This window comes from Chiloscyllium punctatum, chromosome 24, assembly GCF_047496795.1.
Source record: "Chiloscyllium punctatum isolate Juve2018m chromosome 24, sChiPun1.3, whole genome shotgun sequence".
Classification (NCBI taxonomy): domain Eukaryota; kingdom Metazoa; phylum Chordata; class Chondrichthyes; order Orectolobiformes; family Hemiscylliidae; genus Chiloscyllium; species Chiloscyllium punctatum.
Window position 1 is genome coordinate 54,923,826 of NC_092762.1, and position 20,261 is coordinate 54,944,086.

General features: G+C 40.3%; 1 protein-coding gene across 8 annotated transcripts in view; it reads right to left on the reverse strand.

The window, feature by feature from the left end:
- sema6bb (sema domain, transmembrane domain (TM), and cytoplasmic domain, (semaphorin) 6Bb) overlaps positions 1 to 20,261 on the reverse strand; it is a 559,267-nt gene that overhangs the window by 57,783 nt on the left and 481,223 nt on the right. For all 8 annotated transcript variants that reach the window (XM_072593864.1, XM_072593857.1, XM_072593863.1 and 5 more), the window contains 2 exons: positions 4,046 to 4,177; positions 1,186 to 1,335 (listed from right to left, as the gene is read on the reverse strand). In XM_072593864.1, the coding sequence (XP_072449965.1) occupies positions 1,186 to 1,335; positions 4,046 to 4,177 (282 nt within the window). The remainder of the gene's footprint in view (positions 1 to 1,185; positions 1,336 to 4,045; positions 4,178 to 20,261) is intronic.

The following is a 20,261-nucleotide window of genomic DNA, read 5'->3' on the forward strand; positions in this document are numbered from 1 at the left end:
TAATGCCTCCAAGATGGAAAAAAGAGAATTCCACTTCATCGGGTCTTTGAAAGGTTCAATTGACTTTCCCTTGCTTCTGGGTAAAGGGAGAGGTGGCATAATTATGCAGTGTGGCATTCCCAACCCAACCCTTGCCCACACCTCCAAGCTCATCTTCACAAACCTGGGAAAATCACAAACAGTGGAAGTGGGTGAGTGTAGTCCATTTACAACATACTGCTAATTTGGATGGTACCTGATCAGCAAGTTTAAGTCATGGTAATTAATAATTAGGATGAAAATCATGTGCAATAACCAGAGTTTCAGGGTCTTGTGGCATAGTGGGTTGTATCCCTCCCTCTGGGTCATAAGGTCCAGGTTCAACCCTCACCTTCCACCTTTGATATGCCAAAAAGGTTGATTAAAAATAGCTTATTAGTGCACAGTCTGAAAGTGTCATCTTGTATAGAGACCATTCACATCCCGGTTAACTGAATCATCACATATTACAAGGCACAGATATGTGGAAATCCAAAACAAAGAAACAGACTTTTAAATCTTTATGAGCACAATATCTTTTTCTTGGCCTTCAGCAAAGTAACCCCAGTGTCTTAACATGGAAAAGTTTCTATGTGAAAGCCTAAAACCTGCCAGAGTAACCTAGGCTTGCCTCAGAAGCAGTTTTGCGCTAACTGTACTATAGCTGTAAGAGACATGCAGCAGGGTGAAGTGACCTCTTGGAGAGGCTTCCCAATATTTTCCTCATCAGCCTGTTCAGAGATGTGATTACACATCTCTGGAGCAGGTGGGACTTGAACCCAAGCCTCCAGGCTCAAAGGTAGAGCCACTACCACTGCACCACATGAGCCCTCAATTAGACAGGCTCTCATGTGGCTTGGCTTGATTGAATTTAAGAGTTAGATTTGGACCTGACTCATCTGGCCATTTTGAAACTGACATATATTGAGGTACAATTGTAGTGTACCTGTCTGCTTCCATTGATACATTGCTCTTATGATGGAATAAGTTAAATGCCACACAGGTACAGAAACTAAATGGAAACAAGGAACAGGGCCATACCCTGAATTCTTGCTGGAGACTAAAACAGATTCAAAATGTCTGTTCACTGATGTTACCCCATCAAAAGGCACAGAACTAAGGTTCCTCTTTTAAAATAATTCTGGCGGCTGTGTCTTTAAGTTTCACCTGATCGTTGTCTTTATAATCCATGGCCCATGATTTAGCGATGGGACCGTGTCATCCATCAGGGGGTGAGTCTTTAGGAAGTTCAGCATCTCATCTGGAAACCCATTGGAGGAGTTGTATTTTGTTCCAGGTCCTGCACAGCAGCCAGGCCTATAGGTGTGAAAGGCAAGACTTTAGAGAAAACAGGATGCTCACAAAGCAAAATCACTCATGGCATTGTAGGTAAATGCAGGTGACCAGGCAAATCATCGGTTAACTTACTCTATCTGTAATCAGTCACAAAGGGACTTTTTAACCATTTCTGTGCCACAATTTTTCTTACTCATCCAAGCAATCGAGGAAAATCTGTTGATTTGGTGACAAAATATGCATCATGCCCATAGTTATGTCACTTTTCATGATACACAACCCTTACCACTCAGAAACTAGATTCACATACATCATTTTTGCCTGTGTTAGAACTGTGGGACATCTGGAATAAACAACATTCTGAAGAGACAAACCATGAGGAGTATATATTGAAGGGCGTATTTCTCAGGTTTGCACTTCATGTGCTTTCTTCTGTCAGTTTGTGTCAGTGAGCAGATGGGAGTGTTCAGGATTGCGAGAACGGGATGGGGCAACTGCGAGTTTTGGCCATCAACTCAGGAACATTTCCAAACAATTCTCCAGCATCCATCCGCAAACCAGCAGGAGGCGGGGAGAAAATCCCAACGTGGGTGTCTGCAGTGTCAAACTGTTTAAAGACCTAACGCAAGTGTGAAAAAAAAACATATTATGTCACTCTCACACTGCCAAATTTCCTTTATTTTAATTGGCAGAACTAATTTCCTCCAATTTGTTTCACCTTGTTGTTGTGCCAACTTTGCTCTATGCCATCTGCCTGCAGAATTGACATACAAAAAGGTAATTTCTCTCAATTGCATTGTTACTCATAACACCACAAAGCCATGAACTGCATCTTGTCTTTGATGTGCATCCACGGTCAATTCTACGTTTATTGTCTGTTCTTTCAGGTAGTATGCTGTCTGTTTTTAGAGTTCTCTCCACAATATTATAAGCACCATTTCTTTCTTTAAAAGCCTGACACTAATTCTTGGATTGCACCTCTTTTATTCCCTGCTTCGCATTTTAATTGACGTCTTGGTCAGAGATTTCATTCTTGGAAATTGAGAGTCAGGGGCTTTTTGCTCTCCCAGTCTAATGCTATGGCAGGGTCACATGGTACTGCCTTTGGAATCAGGTCTGAGGCAGCAATGGAGGGTAGTGCATGCCTGGGCAGGGATGTCAGGAGACCCAAGTCTGAATACCGACACATCAAACCAATTCTGGAATTGAGTGCTGGCCACTCACTTCCACTTCATCTCGCTTATTTTCTTTTTTATTTATATTCACACATGGGATGTAGACATCTCTGTCTAGCCCAGCACCTATTGCTCATCTGTAATTGCAGAGAGAGCAGTTGAGAGTCAGCCACCATTGCTGTGGGGTCTGGAGTCACATGAAGGCCAGACTAGGTAAAGCCGGCAGCTTCCTTCCCTAAATGACATTAGTGAACCTGATGGGTTTTTTTATGACAATTGGCAATGGTTTCACTGTCATCATTAGACCCTTAGTTCTAAATTCTTTACCGAATTCCAATTCCATCATCTGCCATGGCAGGAATTGAACCCGGGTCCTCAGAACATTAGCTGAGTTTCTGGATTAATTGTCTAGTGATAACATTGCCTCTCCTTTTGAGATCCCTCATACATTTTCCTTAACCCATGCTCTCTTTATTTCTCTGAGCCCTCTCACTCAGGATCAGCTATGGACAAAACTTAGCAGTCCTATATTAAAACTAGGAAGTTTTTGAGAATCTTATGAAATTGTCAAACAAACAACCATTAAAGTCCAAACTCCTAAAGAAGGCTTTAATCCTTTTGGAATCTCATAACATTTAGAATTGAACTCAGCCATTCAAACTCTCATTGAAACAAAGTTGTTTCTGAAATACTCATAAAACTGTTAAGATAGACAAACAGCCATTTAAAAACCTTCAAAAAACTCTAATCCTATTAACTACTCCTAAAACTGTCAATTAAAACTAACCAAAAGGTCTCTTGATGACTTTACTGCTCCCTTGGTTTTTCATTCCTTTTGAAGATGTTTACCCCCTCCCAACCAAACAGGGAGGCAATAGCCTAACGGTTTTATTGCTGGACTGTTAATCCAGAAACTCAGCCAATGTTGTGAGTATCCAGGTTCAAATCCTGCCATGGCAGATGTTAGAACTGGAGTTAGACAAAAATATCTGGAATTAAGAGCCTAATGATGACTATGAGTCCATTGCCAAGTGCCAAGTGTTGGAAAAAACATCTGGTTCACTAATATCCTTTAGGGAAGGAAACTGCCATCCTTACCTGGTCTGGCCTACATGTGACTCCAGCAATGTGTTTTACTCTTAAATGCCCTCTGGGCAATTAGGAATGGACAATAAATATTGACGTGGCCAGCACTGCCCTCATCCTGTGAATGAATAAGATAATGAAGGAGGCAAGATGGAATTGTTACATGTGGGCTCTCTTTGTCCCTAAATCAGATTTATGTTCCCAATCCCACACAAAGAAGTTTCTTAGATTTTGCAAAATATAAAAATGCTATACTGGTGCAGTGAGTAGTGTTCGGTGACATTCCTGCAGGGTTGTAATATTGGTACAAAGTTGAGGAAGCTACACTCTACCTGTGTTGAATTGTAACTTCGAGACCTCAATGCTGACAATATTCAAACATCATACCTACCACACCATCATTTCAACCTCAGACAAACTCAAGATTTCCTTGTTGTAATGTGCCGCGTGCTCTTGAAGGATTCTCTTACCTTGGTTTTGGAATCAATTCTTCAGGAACTGGTGTCCATATAGACTCTGGGGATTTCTGCTCCTTGAAACGCCCATCAAAAATGCTGGAAATCTGCTCCATGTCGAAGGCACAGATGGCAGATCCAGGAATGCTTCAACAAACAGAAAAAGAAAATGCAGAATCATTCAATCCACCTTCAATCTCCTTCAATCATGCACTCAGAGGTGGATCAGGAGAGTTCATCCAGAAAAAAATCTGTGTCTATTCCTGCCCTTTGAAAAATGAGATTCATTGATTAACAATGATAAAATGTTCATTTGTCCATAGTAATGATTCCTTATTGTTTACAAATCCAAAAGTTACCAGTGAACTGTAAAATGAATTCCTGACAAAAAGTTGGAGAAACTAGATAAACACATGAGGGAAACAGGAAAAGAGAGGATAAAATTAAGATAGGTGAGAGGAGACTTCTGTGGAAAATAAACATCAACATGGCCCAGTTGAGCCAAATCACCTGATACTGTGCTTAAGAGTACATGGAATAAAAGCATAAAAAGACCATCTGGCCCCTTCAGCCTGTTTAAGGCTGATGTCCTGCTATAACTTCTTTAATGATAGGTTTGAATATATTCCGCTTGTCAGATGTTTAGCTAACTGAACTGCAGTTTTCTGCAATCTCTTTCCCTTCTTTCTTGAACAGAAGAGTAATATTTGCTTTTTTCTCATCTGATAGGACCTTCCCAGAATCTAAGGATTTTAGAGAATTGCATCTATTGTCTGATCAACCATTTATTTTAAAACCTGAGGATATTGCAAGCAAAGGCATGCAATTTTGCAAAGATAAGCTAGGATAAAGCCCAACAGACTTGCCAGCTTTGGTTCCAGTAAGTTTTTTGGTGACTGTAATTGTTTTAAGTTCCTCCCTCCCTTTCACCTTTTATTTAGTTATTTCTGGAATGTTAGTTGGGTCTGCTACATTGAAGCCAGATACAAAATACCTATTCAGTGCATCTCAAACCCCTTGGCTCACTGTCTTGAGGACTGATGTTCATTTCAGTTACTCTTTTCCTTTTTGAATACCTATAGAAACTCTTACTATCTGCTTTCATATTTCCAACTAATCTTCTCTCATGCTCTAATTTCTTCCTCCTTACCATTCTTTGCTATTTTTATATTCAGTCTAATTTTCTGAGATTCCACTCAGCTTTGCAAAATTGCACGCCTTTGCTTACAATTTGTTACCACGTCTAACTTAGTCCACCACAAATGATGTATCTTTCTCCTTGAGTTTGCCTTTCTCATTTGAATGTATCTTTGCTTAGTGTTATGAAATAGCTCCTTAAATGTCTTCTATTGCATTGTTATTGACAAATATCTTAAGCTAAATTGCCAGTTTTCATTTTAAAAAGACTAATTATTAAACCCATTCTTCTGTTCCTTTTTAAACTGAATGCAAAATTCATTTATGTTATTCATTGTTCCCTCGGAGTTCCCTTAATATGAGGCCATCAATTAATCACATCCCATAGCACTTTACCAAATCAAGAATAATCTGCTCTTTGATTGGCTTTGTGAAAATTGTTGTGAAAACACGCAAAGAACTCATTTTCCAAGCCACCTTTGCGAATTTGATTTGTCCAATCTGTTTATTGATCGTCATCTCCAATGACTATTATTGTACATTTCTCACAATCTCCCATTATTTCTTCCTGTAGGCCTTTTCCTGCATGCATGTAGTTCATATTAGGAGTCTATAAACAATGCTACCTTGCTTGTCATTCTCCTCATATGCTAGCGAGTATACAGGATGAATTTACTCAGCCTTTCTAGTGTCAAGCCTCTCATGAAACTTCACTGTAAAGCCTTTTTTGTCTATTTACTTGTGGCACATTGGCGTTGCTGGCTGGCTAGCATTTTATTGTCCATCCCTATTTGCCCTGAGACAGTGGTGGTGTGCTAACGTTTTGAACCATGCAGGCAATATCATTAGTGAGGGAGTTACAAATAATATAAGTATACTCATATATAAACTTTACATATATAAAACACTGAGTAAAGTATACTTTTATATATAAACAAAAATTATACATAGTATTCCAAGTGTTATCTCAGAAAAATCCTTTACAATTCTAGGAAGACTTCCTTTTGCTTGTATTGTAATGCTCTTGCAGCAAAGGCCAACATGTCAATCAGCTTCTAATGCTTTGATGTACTTGGCTGCTGACTTCCTGTGTTCCTTGGACAAACAAACCCAAGTCTCTGAATATCAAAGTTTCAATGTTATGTGCTATTTAAAAAGTATTCTGCTTTTCCAATCTTACTATCGAGATTAATAACTCATGCTTGAATACATTATACTCCACCTGAAAACTGGTAACCTATTAATTCAGTCTGCGATTATCAGCTTGCAACTTTGTGTCCTGTTCACTGCTGTCATGGAACTGCACAGATTATGCAAGTGAGAGCCTATTTAAAAGCTTGAGGAAAATAAATTGTAGATATTTTGTTTTATTTATATCTATTTCTCCTGTATTCAACTGAGTTGTTTCTTAACGTCAAAAATTGAAAGTACGGTCATTGTCTGTCACAAAGCAGAATTTGAAGTTTACAATGAAGAATTCAAACTTTTAACAGGATTCATCAAAGGTGCAATGGGGTTGGGTGCAGGTAGTGGAGGTCATTCAAAAGCATTTGTTTGATTTGGGTATTAAATATTTAATTCCAATCAAATTCAAATTAAGCCTCATTATGTAAACAGTGCTGCTGGGAGTGGGCCATGTATAGTGTTACTTTGGGAGAAGCCCAGTTTATGAAGATGGGAAATCCTTGGCACATCAGCAAAGCAACCTGAATCTCTATAGAGCAGTTATAACAAAATCACAGCCTGGGCTGTGGATTCGAGCCAACAGTAAATGAGTGTAGCTCTTTCAGGATCGCATTTACTTGGGGTTTTCAACAGACTACAAGCAAGGAATTTTTATCTCATTCCCTTGGGCTGATTTGGAAAAATTAAAGAGGTAAAATATTTTTATTTAGCTTTCTTATAAAAGTGCAAATACTAATTGTGATGGCATTAGTTTTTCTATTAAAGGAATAATCAAGTAAACTTTCAGCTAACCTGCTGGGGGTTCACCACACCCTCTAAGGGTAAGCTGCACCCAGTATACAATTCAGCTGTGTGGGAACATTGGGTTCATTATAGCATATCATAACTGGCTCTTTGCTGCAAGTTCATCATTACAGATTAAACTTCTGTTTAAACTAACATGAAGTGACAGCAATTAATGCAAAGTATGTAATGTTTCAGAAATTCATTTTAAAGGTGTAAATTTCTCTGATTGGACATGTGTTAATTATTGGCATTCAGTAGAATCTACTTTTCGATAACATGCTCAAAGACATGCATTTCTGATTCAAACAGAATCATTTAATGCTGAACCTTTTTGCAGTTTTGATCCAGATGCGGATGCAAGACCTGAATGCCAAGGGAAAGATAAGAATGGCAACCCTTCAAAATATAATACCTTTTCATTGATTCCAGCAACAAGGATTTGAAGGAAGATTGAAATTAATGAAGTCAAAAAGAAACTCTCCAATGGCAACAAGAATATTTGATTCTGGAAAGTTGTCATGGCAGTAAGAGAACAGTCAGTGCAGGAGGATGATTTCTTTTCATGTACTTTCACAATTCTCCCCAAGATCAAATATACTGCCGATTCCAACCCACCATGAAATTGCTGCTTACAACATCGTGGTTCTGTTCCAATGTGGCAGGCAATGATCATCTCCAACATGGAAAACCTAAACTTTTTGATATTCAATAGTATTACCTCTCTGAAACATTCACTGCATCACATCCTGGGGTTTACTATTGATCAGAAACTGAACAGGACCAGCTTTGTAAGTATTGAGAGAGGTCAGAGGCTGGGAATTCTGTGGTGTGTAACTCACCTGCTTACTCCCCAAAGTCTATCATCTACAATGCAGACATCAGGATTTTGATGAAATTCTGTCTGCTTCCCTGAATCATTTGAACTCCAGCAACACTCAACAAGCTCAAGACCATTCAGGTCAAAGTAGTTGACATGATTGGCACTCCACCCACCACCTTCGACATTCACTCCATTCACCACTGAATCTCCTTAGACAGCATGTTCCAAACCCTTGACCCCTACCAACTTGGACCTGCAGCAGATGCATGGGAATGCTATTACTTGGAAGTTGTCTTCCTGGAAGTTGCACACCTCCTGGAGTTGGATCTACATCATTGTTCCTTCTGTCACTGGGGTAATGCACTGGAGATCAAGCTCTGCTATTATTACAGTCATCACAAATGCTGAGGGGTTTTTTTATATCAAAGTATACTGGTTTCCCCAATCTTGTTAAATGCAGGTTATAGAAAACACAGATCAGATCTCTGTACTTGACATGAATCATTATTACAAATAAATGGATTCTAACTACAATTAAACAACCATTGATGTATAATTCCATTAGTTAAAAATTCTATCCTTGTATAAAACTCCTCCTATGCATACAAATAAAGCCAATTAAAGTATTTGGTGTTATGAGTGGAGGGAAAAACTGCATAAACAATTCAATGGTCCCTATCATGGGGTTTTCCGAAATCGTCCTTTTCCTTGCTAGGACTTGCTGTTGATTGATCTCTTCTCCCTGGGAGCCTTACGTTTAAAGTTTGGCATTCTTGTGTTTGTCCTGATGAGAGCAAGACAAAACACTTCTGCTACATATCTCTCTTTTCATCTACATTGAAGTTCTTTTAAACTAATTGTTAATCGAATACTTTATATTGTCCCGAAGTCAACTTTGGGTCCTCATGGGATAAGTTGGGATTCACCAACAATTATGGCTTTCTGGGACCCAGCAAAACAAGTCAAGTACTTTCGTGAAATCAACCTTTAACTGGGATTAAACTTATTATCTCTGAGGTGTGCTTAATGTAGGCCTTTAGGAACAGGAAAGACAATTCAGACATTTTGAATCTGCCATTTATTTAGATCATGCATCTAAAGGCCATTGATCTGAATCCCCTTGAGACCCCAACCTAAGAAAAATATGCTATTTTAATCTTGGAAATTCCAATTGACTCAGCATCCATCTACTTATAGATAACATGCTCAAAGGCATGCATTTCTGGTTCAAACAGAATCATTTTTTTGCAGTTTTGATCCACTACACAACTCTAACCATAACATACTGTTCCTTTGGCAGTATTTCAAGCTGAGTTATCTTAAACTAGTTTACGTACAAAGTGTGCCTGCCATTATCATGTACAATGTCAACAGAACAGAAAGAGAAATTGGCAGCTGCAATAGAAGTGGCCCCGGAAGATGTACAAATTATGAGTGTTGAAAGCACCAGAAATAAGGAAGGTCTTGATAAAATCTGAAAGATCTGCAGATGCTGGAAATCAGAAACAAAAACATAAAATGTTGGAAAAACACAGCTGGTCTGGCAACATAGAACATAGAAAAGTACAGCACAGAACAGGCCCTTTGGCCCACAATGTTGTGCTGAGGGTTAATCCTAATGTAAAATAAAATAACTTAACCTATGCACCCCTCAACTCATTGCTATCCATGTGCATGTCCAGCAGTCGCTTCAATGCTCCTAAAGACTCTGCTGTCTAAACATCTGTGGAGAGAAATCAGATTAGAAATCATACTGTGGAGTCCTGAGGAAGGATGACTGGACCCGAAACATTAACTCTGATCTCTCTCCACGGATACTGCCTGACCTGCTGAGCTTTTCCAGAAATTTCAGTTTTCTTTAAGGACTTGATAAACATTTGTTCTCAAAGTCTTAGGGAACATAGCAGAAATAATTTATTGGAATAGTAGAAAAAAATCTAATAGGATAAAGAAATGAATGCATATTAGTATGTTCAAATACACACCAGGTCATAGACCAACAGGTTTATTTGGAAATACTAGCTTTCAGAGCACTGATCCTTCAACAGGTAACTAGTTACCTGACTAGTTATCTGATGAAGAAGCAGCACTCTGAAAGCTAATACGTCCAAATAAACATGTTGGACTATAACTTGGTGCTGTGTGATATTTACCTTTGTCCACCCCTGTCCAACACTGGTACCTCCACATTAAGTTCAAATAGGCCAGGGCTGTTAGAGATATTGGACGTGATGGAGACACTTAGGGCAGATGACAGAAAGCATTGATTTACACAGCAAGAAAGTTTGGGAAAAGCCACTGGACTCTTGAGAAATAGTCAGTATCTATAACAGAAAGATGACACAACTGGATATTGTGAAGCATATAGTATAGCTGAGGAATGGCACCTTTCTGATCTAACTGGAACAGTCTTGTTGTGTATTGCAACTTACATTATTGCAACTTATTGCCTTACTTATATTATTTACAGCTTTCATGAAAATGACCTAGATTGCTACAGAGATACTGAAAACAACAAATGCTGGAGATCACAGCAGGTCAGGTAGCATCCATGGAGAGAGATTAAGCTCACGTTTTGAGTCGAGACGACTTTTCATCAGAGCAGTTGGGAGAATGATAACCTTATGTCTATCCTCTGGTAGCTCCTTCTTTACTCTGACCACACATTGGGTGGTGTGTTCTGCACTCAGTCAAATATTTCACCTTTTGAATTCACATGCAACATTGGAGTTCTCGAAGAATGTAATCAATTGGCCTGCAACACATTCTTGATCAGAGGCATTCTTGTGAATGCTTCATGTGACAATAGCAAAGGTAAAAACAGACCAGTTTTGATGTGAGAGACAAAATATTTTTTGAAGTAACTACCATGAAAATTATGCAAATTAAAGTATATATGTTTAGACACACATACATGCGTATATCTTGTATAATTATTTCTGCTAACTTGAAGTTCTGCTTTGCTTGAAAAAATAATGAATTAGCGAGCAGCACAGAACAAGCAATTTTAATATTAAGGGGAAGCTCTTTCTTGCAACACTGCAATGTAAATTCACAGAATTTAATTAAGTAACTTTGAATAAAGATGAGTACACAGTGCATATTAAAATAGCTTTGAAATGTGCCTGTGACAATTCAGATGTCTTATTTTGTCACATATGTAAATTCCTGTGTCACAATAAAAAAGAAGGAAGGAAAGGAAGTTAGCATTTCAATTGGTATCAGAGGAAAAGGAAATGTCCTTCAACTGACCTCAAAATGTACCTCTTCCCAACAATAAGGTTTTGCAGATTCACAATATATGGGTCACGTTACACACTGATCCTCTTTAGCAGTAGAATGATGTATGGTGTGTTAAGTAGTCTAATGCTCTCATTCTTATAAAATAGCTTATCATCTGACCTACCGTGAGCAATACCATGGATGATTTGCCAGTATAATGTGTCTTTTTTTTATAGTGTGGTTACATCAGTTACAGTTAAGCTGGCCTGCCTGGCCACAGTACACTTCAGAAACTGAGAAAACAATTCACCTCCAGTTAAAATATGACAAAATATAAGATTTGTTCAACTTAATTATGCAGAGTTTATTATACTCTTTGGGTAATGACACTGCACAGTGTGTCCCTGATTAAAAGACAACAGGAAAATCACAGGTTTATTTCTCAATGAGGAGAGATGTTAGCCTAGTTCCAGTCCTATATCCCATCCAGTGATCTGTGTTTGGAGTGGGATCTCCAATCTTCCAGGATTGTTCTGGTGTTAGATGTTAGTCCCCTGGATTCTGCTGTAAGCAACCAGGGAGAACAATATTAAGAGCATTTCTATCCCTCAGTTCTGCAAATGTTGGAAGAAGTGTCCAGTTGATTGTATGCATTGGTTGGAGGCAGAAAGGTCTGTGATTCAATTGTTGGAAGCATAGGAGTACTTTGGCAGTGATACCTTGCAGGGACTCTATGCCTTGGTTCCCAAATGAATATAGGAACTTAGGCATGGCACTGCAGGATGGTCAGCCCATATGGATTGGATCCCAGCAAAACCTGGTACAGGTAGTTAGGCATGGGGTGGGTGAAGGGGATTAATTAGAAAATATGACCTGCCAACTATGGTTCATTGTCTCAACCTCTCACAAGGTTTCAGGTTGAAACCCCACTCCAGGGCTTATAGAACATAGAACATAGAACATAAAAAAATACAGCGCAGTACAGGCCCTTCGGCCTCGATGTTGCGCCGACCGAAGCCTACGTAACCTACACTAGCCCAATAACCTCCATATGCTTGTCCAATGCCCGCTTAAATGACCATAAAGAGGAAGAGTCCACCACTGCTACTGGCAGGGCATTCCATGAACTCACAACCCGCTGAGTAAAAAATCTACCCCTAACATCTGTCCTATACCTACCACCCCTTAATTTAAAGCTGTGTCCCCGAGTAACAGCTGACTTCATTAGCGGAAAAAGGTTCTCACTGTCAACCCTATCTAAACCCCTAATCATCTTGTACACCTCTATCAAATCTCCCCTAAACCTTCTTTTCTCCAATGAGAAAAGCCCCAAGTGCCTCAGCCTTTCCTCATACGATCTTCCTACCATGCCAGGCAACATCCTGGTAAACCTCCTCTGCACTCGTTCCAATGCCTCCACATCCTTCCTATAGTATGGTGACCAGAACTGCACACAATACCACGTGACTAGCACAGTCCTGAGGGAATAGTGCACGGTCAGAGGGGCTATGATACAACTTAAATCAAGGGCCTGTCTGCTTGCTCCAGTGGATGAAATGGATCCATGGGATCCTGGTCTATATTAACCCCTCAATCAAAATCATGGAAAAGGGGAATACCTGGTCACGATGGTTTGGGAGAGTTTGCTGTGTGCAAATGGACTGATGTGTTTCCCTCATCACAACAGCAATGACACTCCAAAACAATTAATTGGCTGTAAAGCACTTTGAAACATCTGGTTGTCATGAATATTGCATCGTATAATACAGTACTGAAGGAGGACTTTCTTGTTAGAGATGTTGAAGAGGCAGCGCCTCGAAAGCTAGTGCTTCCAAATAAACCTGTTGGACTATAACCTGGTGTTGTGTGATTTTTAACTTTGCACACCCCAGTCCAATACTGGCACCTCCAAATCAAATTTAATGTCGCACTAGACAGCCCCAATTTCCCTCACTGGTGGGTGTTCAAAACCTTAACAAAAATTAGCAGAAGAACATCTGTGGCCTAAATTTAACCCAACATCATCAAGAACACTTTATCTCATCATTTTGCAAATTGGTTCCATGTTTCCTGAGATATCAATACTGGTAACACACTTAACTCGCTGGAAAGCATCTCCTTCTGCGCTATATAAATGCAGGTACTTTTTTGAAAATTGTACATTTCCCTCCTGCCTTTTGACAGTCTCTTTACCGTGTAACAACTGTTTGTCTGTTCTCCTGAAGTTCAAAAGCTAAAGCTTGGCTGCACAACTTTCTATTTTCTTTATTAATAATTTTAATGACTTTGTCTCTGCCCTAATCGTAACTTAGTCTAGCAGAAAAAAGTCACTGTAGTTGAATGCTCATTACTTCTGGATGATTCCATAGAGCTGTGTTGACAAATGTAGCAGACAAGATATAAAAAAAACTGTCTTGACAGTTAAGGGCATGCAGAGACTTAAATGAAACTCGGTGTCAAGGCTGATTAATTTCCCCGTTGGTACACATCTTTCCTGTATCGAAATCTGTTTCCCAGTGTCACACTAATTGAAATACGTTAATTTTAATGACTTTGTCTCTCTCCACACCTTGCTGCCAATAAAATAAGTTGACAGGTATATGTGCTTGAACATATTACAATTGTAATAGAGAAAGATCAATTGAATCTTCCATTACTTTGTTCTACAGCTAATAAGGTAGGAATAGAGCTAGCTGCAGCATTGTTTTGAAATTCTGATACTGTGTTGACCATAAGAGAGGGTTCAGGATGTAAAACAACACTTAATTAGCACTCACGTGGATGCCCTGTTCCTACAAGATGCATCACCTCAAAATACTTTGATTGGTTTGCCTTGTGTTATAAGCTGGTAACAAAGAAAATAAGCACCCAATTAAAATGTTAAAGTTTATTTTCCAATGTTCTAATTTGCACCACTACTTTCTTTAAGGCCCATACTGGGTTACAGGTTCATAGACATCACTTGGCCTCTCTTCATCCAGCTTGTTCACCAGTCTCGGCTCAATGAATGTAACAGTATGAGAGCTGCTATAATTGGCCATAGGTTGTGAATAATTTGCTGGTATGCAAGGAAGAAAGAGGGAAAGTAAGAAAGAAAGCAAGAAAGCCTGAAAGAATTAAAAGAAAGAAGCAGCTCCCAAATCACTATGAATGCAATGATTTGATGCAGTAATTACTAAATAAATAAGAGCAGCAGTCAATCTGTGACAGAAGACACTCACAAGCACCAACCTGCTGGTTAAAGAGATGGCTTTGGCCAGGTTTACTGGGAGAACACATTGACCCCTCCTCAAACCTGCTATGTGATCTCGATATGCCCGTCTAAAATAGCTCATCCACAAACCATCATCTCTGCCCACGCAGGACTCTTATCATGCACCAGATAATTAAATTAAAATCTCATATTTAGAATGGGGCTCAATTATGAAATTTCTGCTTTAGACACAAGACGTACCATCTATCTATATCTCTAAGTGTACATAGAGAGGTAGAAAAAGGCTGGGAGCTTCTGTGGAGAGTGTACACTGGCAGGAGGCAGAGAAGGAGATAAAAGTTTAAAATTAAAACCTCACGCAGGCATAAACAATAGTATAAGGGAAAATTCTGCACAACTCACATTCTGACACTTTGTTCAAATTCTACATAAGAATTTTCAGAGGACATTTTCATAAGATACGTTAATGTACTGGTTGTTACAATGTTTAAGCAATAATGCTGGCAATATGGAGTATTAATGGATAGTGCAGCAATTTGGGTCAGTTGCTAAGGTAGCAGGTTAGACCCTTGTCAATAGATCCCATTTATATTGCCCAATATCACATTAAAATGTTTAATTCATTTCTGTACATTTGAGTAAGGAGAGTATTACCCTTTCCATTCGACATTTAGGTCTGCAAGTTACCAATTTTCATACACAATTAAGGGGTTGATGTGTTTTGGTTAAACAATATGAAAATGCGTCATTCACAACAGTGCTTTTAATGCCACAGAACAATCAATGAATCACAATGAAGGGAAGTAAAAGGCAAGAATATCAAGTTGCTTTCACTGCTGTCACCAGTGCTTCAGTTCTAAAGGTAAATGTTCTGAACTCAATCTTCCAATTTGAAATGATGTCCACCAAGAACAGATCTCATGAATCTGGGCTCAGATGTCACTCAGCTCCTGTCAGATATGCTCTGCTCACTGAGAAATGTTTCCATGAACGCTACATGTTCTTTGATATGTACCTAAGTGATCAGTGGCTATCGGAGGCTTTTTGACTTTGAAGTGCAGCACATTCAAAGCTGTGACCGATTCCCAGCAGAGTCACAATTTAGTGATCAGAAGTGACAGTCCTAAATAATGCCACATGCATTACAAAGGTCTGTTCTAATAACTAATGCCTTGAGTGTGGTCAGATTTTCTCAGGTTTGTGGTGGTGGGAATGGTAATGGGTATACACACAATTCTGAGGTAGTGTGCTGGGTTTCTGACACTGACCTGACCCTGAGCCACTTTGGGGAAGACTGGATCAGAGGCATTATGGCTGGCAGGCAGCTTGTTAAGGTCCGCCTAGGAACCCTCCAACCACAAGGAATGAATGCAGATTTCTCCAGCTGCCTCATTTCCCCTCCCCCCACCTTATCTCAGTCCCAACCCTCGGACTCAGCACTGCCTTCTTGACCTGCAATCTTCTTCCCCACCTCTCCGCCCCCACCCCCTCTCCGGCCTATCACCCTCACCTTAACCTCTTTCCGCCTATCGCATTCCCAATGCCCCTCCCCCAAGTTCCTCCTCCTTACCTTTTATCTTAGCTTGCTTGGCACACCTTCCTCATTCCTGAAGAAGGGCTTATGCCCGAAATGTCGATTCTCCTGCTCCTTGGATGGTGCCTGACCTGCTGCGCTTTTCCAGCAACACATTTTTCAGCTCTGATCTCTAGCATTTGCAGTCCTCACTTTCTCCATGTTAAGGTCTTTATCAGGCTAGTTAAGGCAATGGTCAGAGGCTGAGTGGGAGGTGGCCTTGCGAATGGTATAGTGGAGGGTGGCAAAGAGCAATAGGCCTTCCCTGTTTATCAGGTAAAAACAATGACTGCAGATGCTGGAAACCAGATTCTGGATTAGTGGTGCTGGAAGAGCACAGCAGTTCAGGCAGCATCCAAGTTGCTTCGAAATCGACGTTTCGGGTTTATCAGTTCATTGTAGACAGGCAGGAGGCTGGAAGAACACAGTAGGCCAGGCAGCATCAGGAGGTGTGGAAATCAGCATTTCGGGTGTAACCCTTCATCTGTTCATTGTGGCACAAAGTGTCCAGGAAGCCCATTAAGAACTGAGAGGACAGTTCATGACATAGACACCCTGTCTTTCTTAGCCGCAGACTCCTTCAGCAGCTGGAGAGCCTTCTATGGGTTTGCCAACTTCGGGAGACCAGGTAATGTCCTCCACTGGATGGCTATCAGACTGATTCACCAATCCAACCAAAATCTATACCGGTTTGCTCCTCCTGACATTGCGGGAGATCAGACTCTACGTGCCCAATAGCAGTGCCCTAACCTAAAATACAATATCTCACCCCAGGTATCTCAGACTAAACCAGGGATCAAACCTGGGAACTTTCTGGTCAGTGTGACTCCACTATTCACTAAATAAATTCATCAATCATTTGTTGAACATAAGCTTACTAATCTGTAATGCTATGTTATAAATCAGAACATACATAAAGGGATGGGGGAAAGAGGACACTGGCGGACAATCACATGGATGTGTAACAACAAAATACTCTCCATGGAATATAAAAGAGGGGTGTGGGAATAAGATATAATCAAAGCGGTCCACTCTCTAAGTACGTTCTTAGTGACTGGTTACATATAAACTCTGGCACTGCGTTCTAGTTTAGGAATTGCATGTAACATGGAAAGAAGAGTGCTAGACAACTTGCATTTATACAGCAGCTTTCAGTACCTCAGGGTGACAGTACTTCACAGCCAAGTATGTTACAATTGTTATAACTCAGGAAACATGGGAACCAATTTGTAAAATGGTGAGATGATCTGGTCTTGATGGAGTGGTTTGAGGCCATGTAAGTTCTCCTGCTTACTTGTATACCCAGTACTCTCTAATCCGGAGCTATTTAATGTGTCACTGAATATCAACATCTCTGACAAGAACGTCCTCCTTCAGTGCTGTATTGGAGTTTCAGTCCTGATGGTATGCTCAAAGGGACTTGAAAAACATTGTTTTCCAAATGGCAGTCGGGGGGAAACAGACAGACCACAGGATAAAAATGAACATTTTTTTTAAAGTAATTGCATAACTATACATTTGAAACCTGAAGAGGAGATTCTGGAAGTTGAGCTTGATCTTGGAGTGTCCAGGTTTGTGGGGTTCATAGTCTACTTAGCTGTGTTCCATGCAGCATCAAAGTTCACAAATAATGTTTACATTCGTATTCATATGGATTTGCTCATTTTGAATTTGATAACATAATCATAGGTTGGTGTTCTGATTTTGGATTTTTTTTATTATGCAGCTGTGGGATGTGACCATAGCTGACTGGGCTACATTTTTTCCTCGTGCTCGTTGGAATTTTGAACAATGAGAGGTGACCTTCTTGGAACATACAAGTCTCTTTGGGGATTTGACAGGCTAGATGCAGAAAAGTTGCTTCCACATGTGGGACAGTCTAGAACCAAAGGGCATAATCTCAGAATAAGGTGTCGCACAGTTACGTCAGAGATGGGGAGGAATTTCTTCTCTCAATGGGCTGTGAATTTGTGGAATTCTTTACACAGGGAGCTGTTGAGACTTGGTCATTATTATATTCAAGACTGAGATAGATTTTTAATGAGGAGGATCAATGGTTATGGGAAAAGGAAGGAAAGTAAAGTTTAGGATTATGAGATCAGCCGTGACCTCATTGAATGGTAGAGCACACTCAATGGGCTGAATGGCCTACTTATCCTATGTCTTATGGTCACATTGCTTTTTCCTAAGTGCCCTTGAAAAGATGGTTATGAACTGCAGTCAAAGTGTTGTAGATACAAGCACAGTGCTATTAGCAAGGGAGTCCCAGGGTGTTGACCCAGTCACAATGAAAGAACAATGATACAGTTCAAAATCAGGTGGTGTGTGGCTTGGAGGTGTTGGAGTGAATTAGACTGTAGAGTTAGAGAGGCATAAAGTAAACAACAGACATTACTTAATGAACAGAGGGGAACAACAGAGGTGGACTTTCAGATGGTGCCACCAGTGTCCATCTGGGTGGTAGAGGTTATGAGTCGAAGAGTGTGGTGCTGGAAAAGCACAGCCAGTCAGGCAGTATCCAAAGAGAAGGAAAATTGAAATTTCGAGAAGAAGCTCCTCATCAGAAACATTTTGAGCTTATGCGTGAAACTTTGATTCTCCTGCTCCTCAGATGTTGCCTGACCAGCTGTGCTTTTCCAGCACCACACTCTTCAACTCTGATCTCCAGCATCTGCAGGCCTCATTTTCTCCTGTTAGAGGTTGTGGATTTAGAAGATGCAGTTAAAAGAGCCTTACTAATTTGTTGTAGTGCAGCCTGTAGGTGATACATACTGCATTCATGGTGAAGCAAATAAATGTTTGTGGATGGGGTATTAAGCAATTGGAAAGCTTGGTCATAAGTAGCATTGAGCTTTTTGAATGTTGGTAGAGTTCAGCTCAATAGGCAAAAGGAGTATCACACCACGTTCCTGACATGTACCTTGCAGACGGTGGCCAGGCTTTAACAAGTCAGGAGGTGAGTTACTTGAGTTAGAATTGCCTGTTGTAGCTATGGTATTAATATGGCTGCTCCATATCAGTTTCTTGCACATGGTAACTCACAGGGATGTTGATAGTTGGAATTCAGTGATGGTAATGCCTTTGAGTATCAAGAGGAGATGGTTGAACTTTGTTGTTTGAAATGGTTGCTGTCTTACACTTGTGCAGTCTGAATCTTTCTTACCATTTATCAGGCTAGCCTGGAATGTTGTCCAGGTCTTGCTACCTATGTGCATGGGCTGCTTCAGTATCTGAGGAGTCATGAATGGTGCAACCACCAATAAACATCCCCATTTTTTTACCTCTTGATATAGGAAAGCAGACTGACGAAGCAGCTGAAGTTCATTTGGCCTAGGACATTTCACTAGTGCCTATTGCTCTTATGGAGCAGTGGTAGTGTCCCTTGGTCCCTAAGTCCAAATCCCAGCTGCTCCAGAGGTGTGCCTGAACAGGCTACTTAAAAACGTCCACATGGACGGCCTACTGCAGTGCTGTCCTGAAGGGGAGATGATTGAGCTTCAACAATCACAGCTACCTTCCATTGTGTGAGGAATGACTTCATCAGCAGAGTGATTTTCCCTTTATTTCCATTGGGGCTCCTCAATACCATGCTTGGTCACATGCCACCTTGATGTCAAAAGTCCTCAGAGTTCTGTTTTTTAACTCACGTTTGGACCATGGTTGTAATGAGGTAGAGAGCTGAGTAAGCCAGGCAGAACCCAAACTGAGCATTGTAAGTGCCCATTCTTGGGTTGCTATATCTGTTTGAAATGTATCTCATCCTGCATTATGGAAAAACACCAAAATACAATGGAGTTTTTCCTCAATGTGAAGATGCAACATTACCTTCTCAAGGTCTGCATTGTGGTCCTTTCTATCAATAATGTTATTGACAGATGCATCTGCTAGAGGTGGATTCATGAGATCAAGGCCAAGCATGCTTTTCACTCTTGTTTGTTTCTTCACCGCCTGCCGCAGATCCAGTTGTACAGTTATGTCTTTTAGCACATGGTCAGTATTGGCACGACTGAGCCACTCTTGCTGATGGAATTTGAAGTTCCCCCACTCAGTGTACAAGTTTTCCACTCTCGATGCTTCCTTCAAGGGATGCTCAAAGTAGAGGAGAACTGATTCATCATCTGAAGAGGGGTGAGGCACACGGACTAGCTAGGAATCAGCAGGAGATTTCCTTGCCCGAGTTAGACCTGAAGCCATGAGATTTCACACAACCATGAATCAACACTGAGGAGTCTGAGGGAAACTTCTACCTGACTGTGCTCTCACCTTGCTAATGTTGTTGGAACAGGACATATGT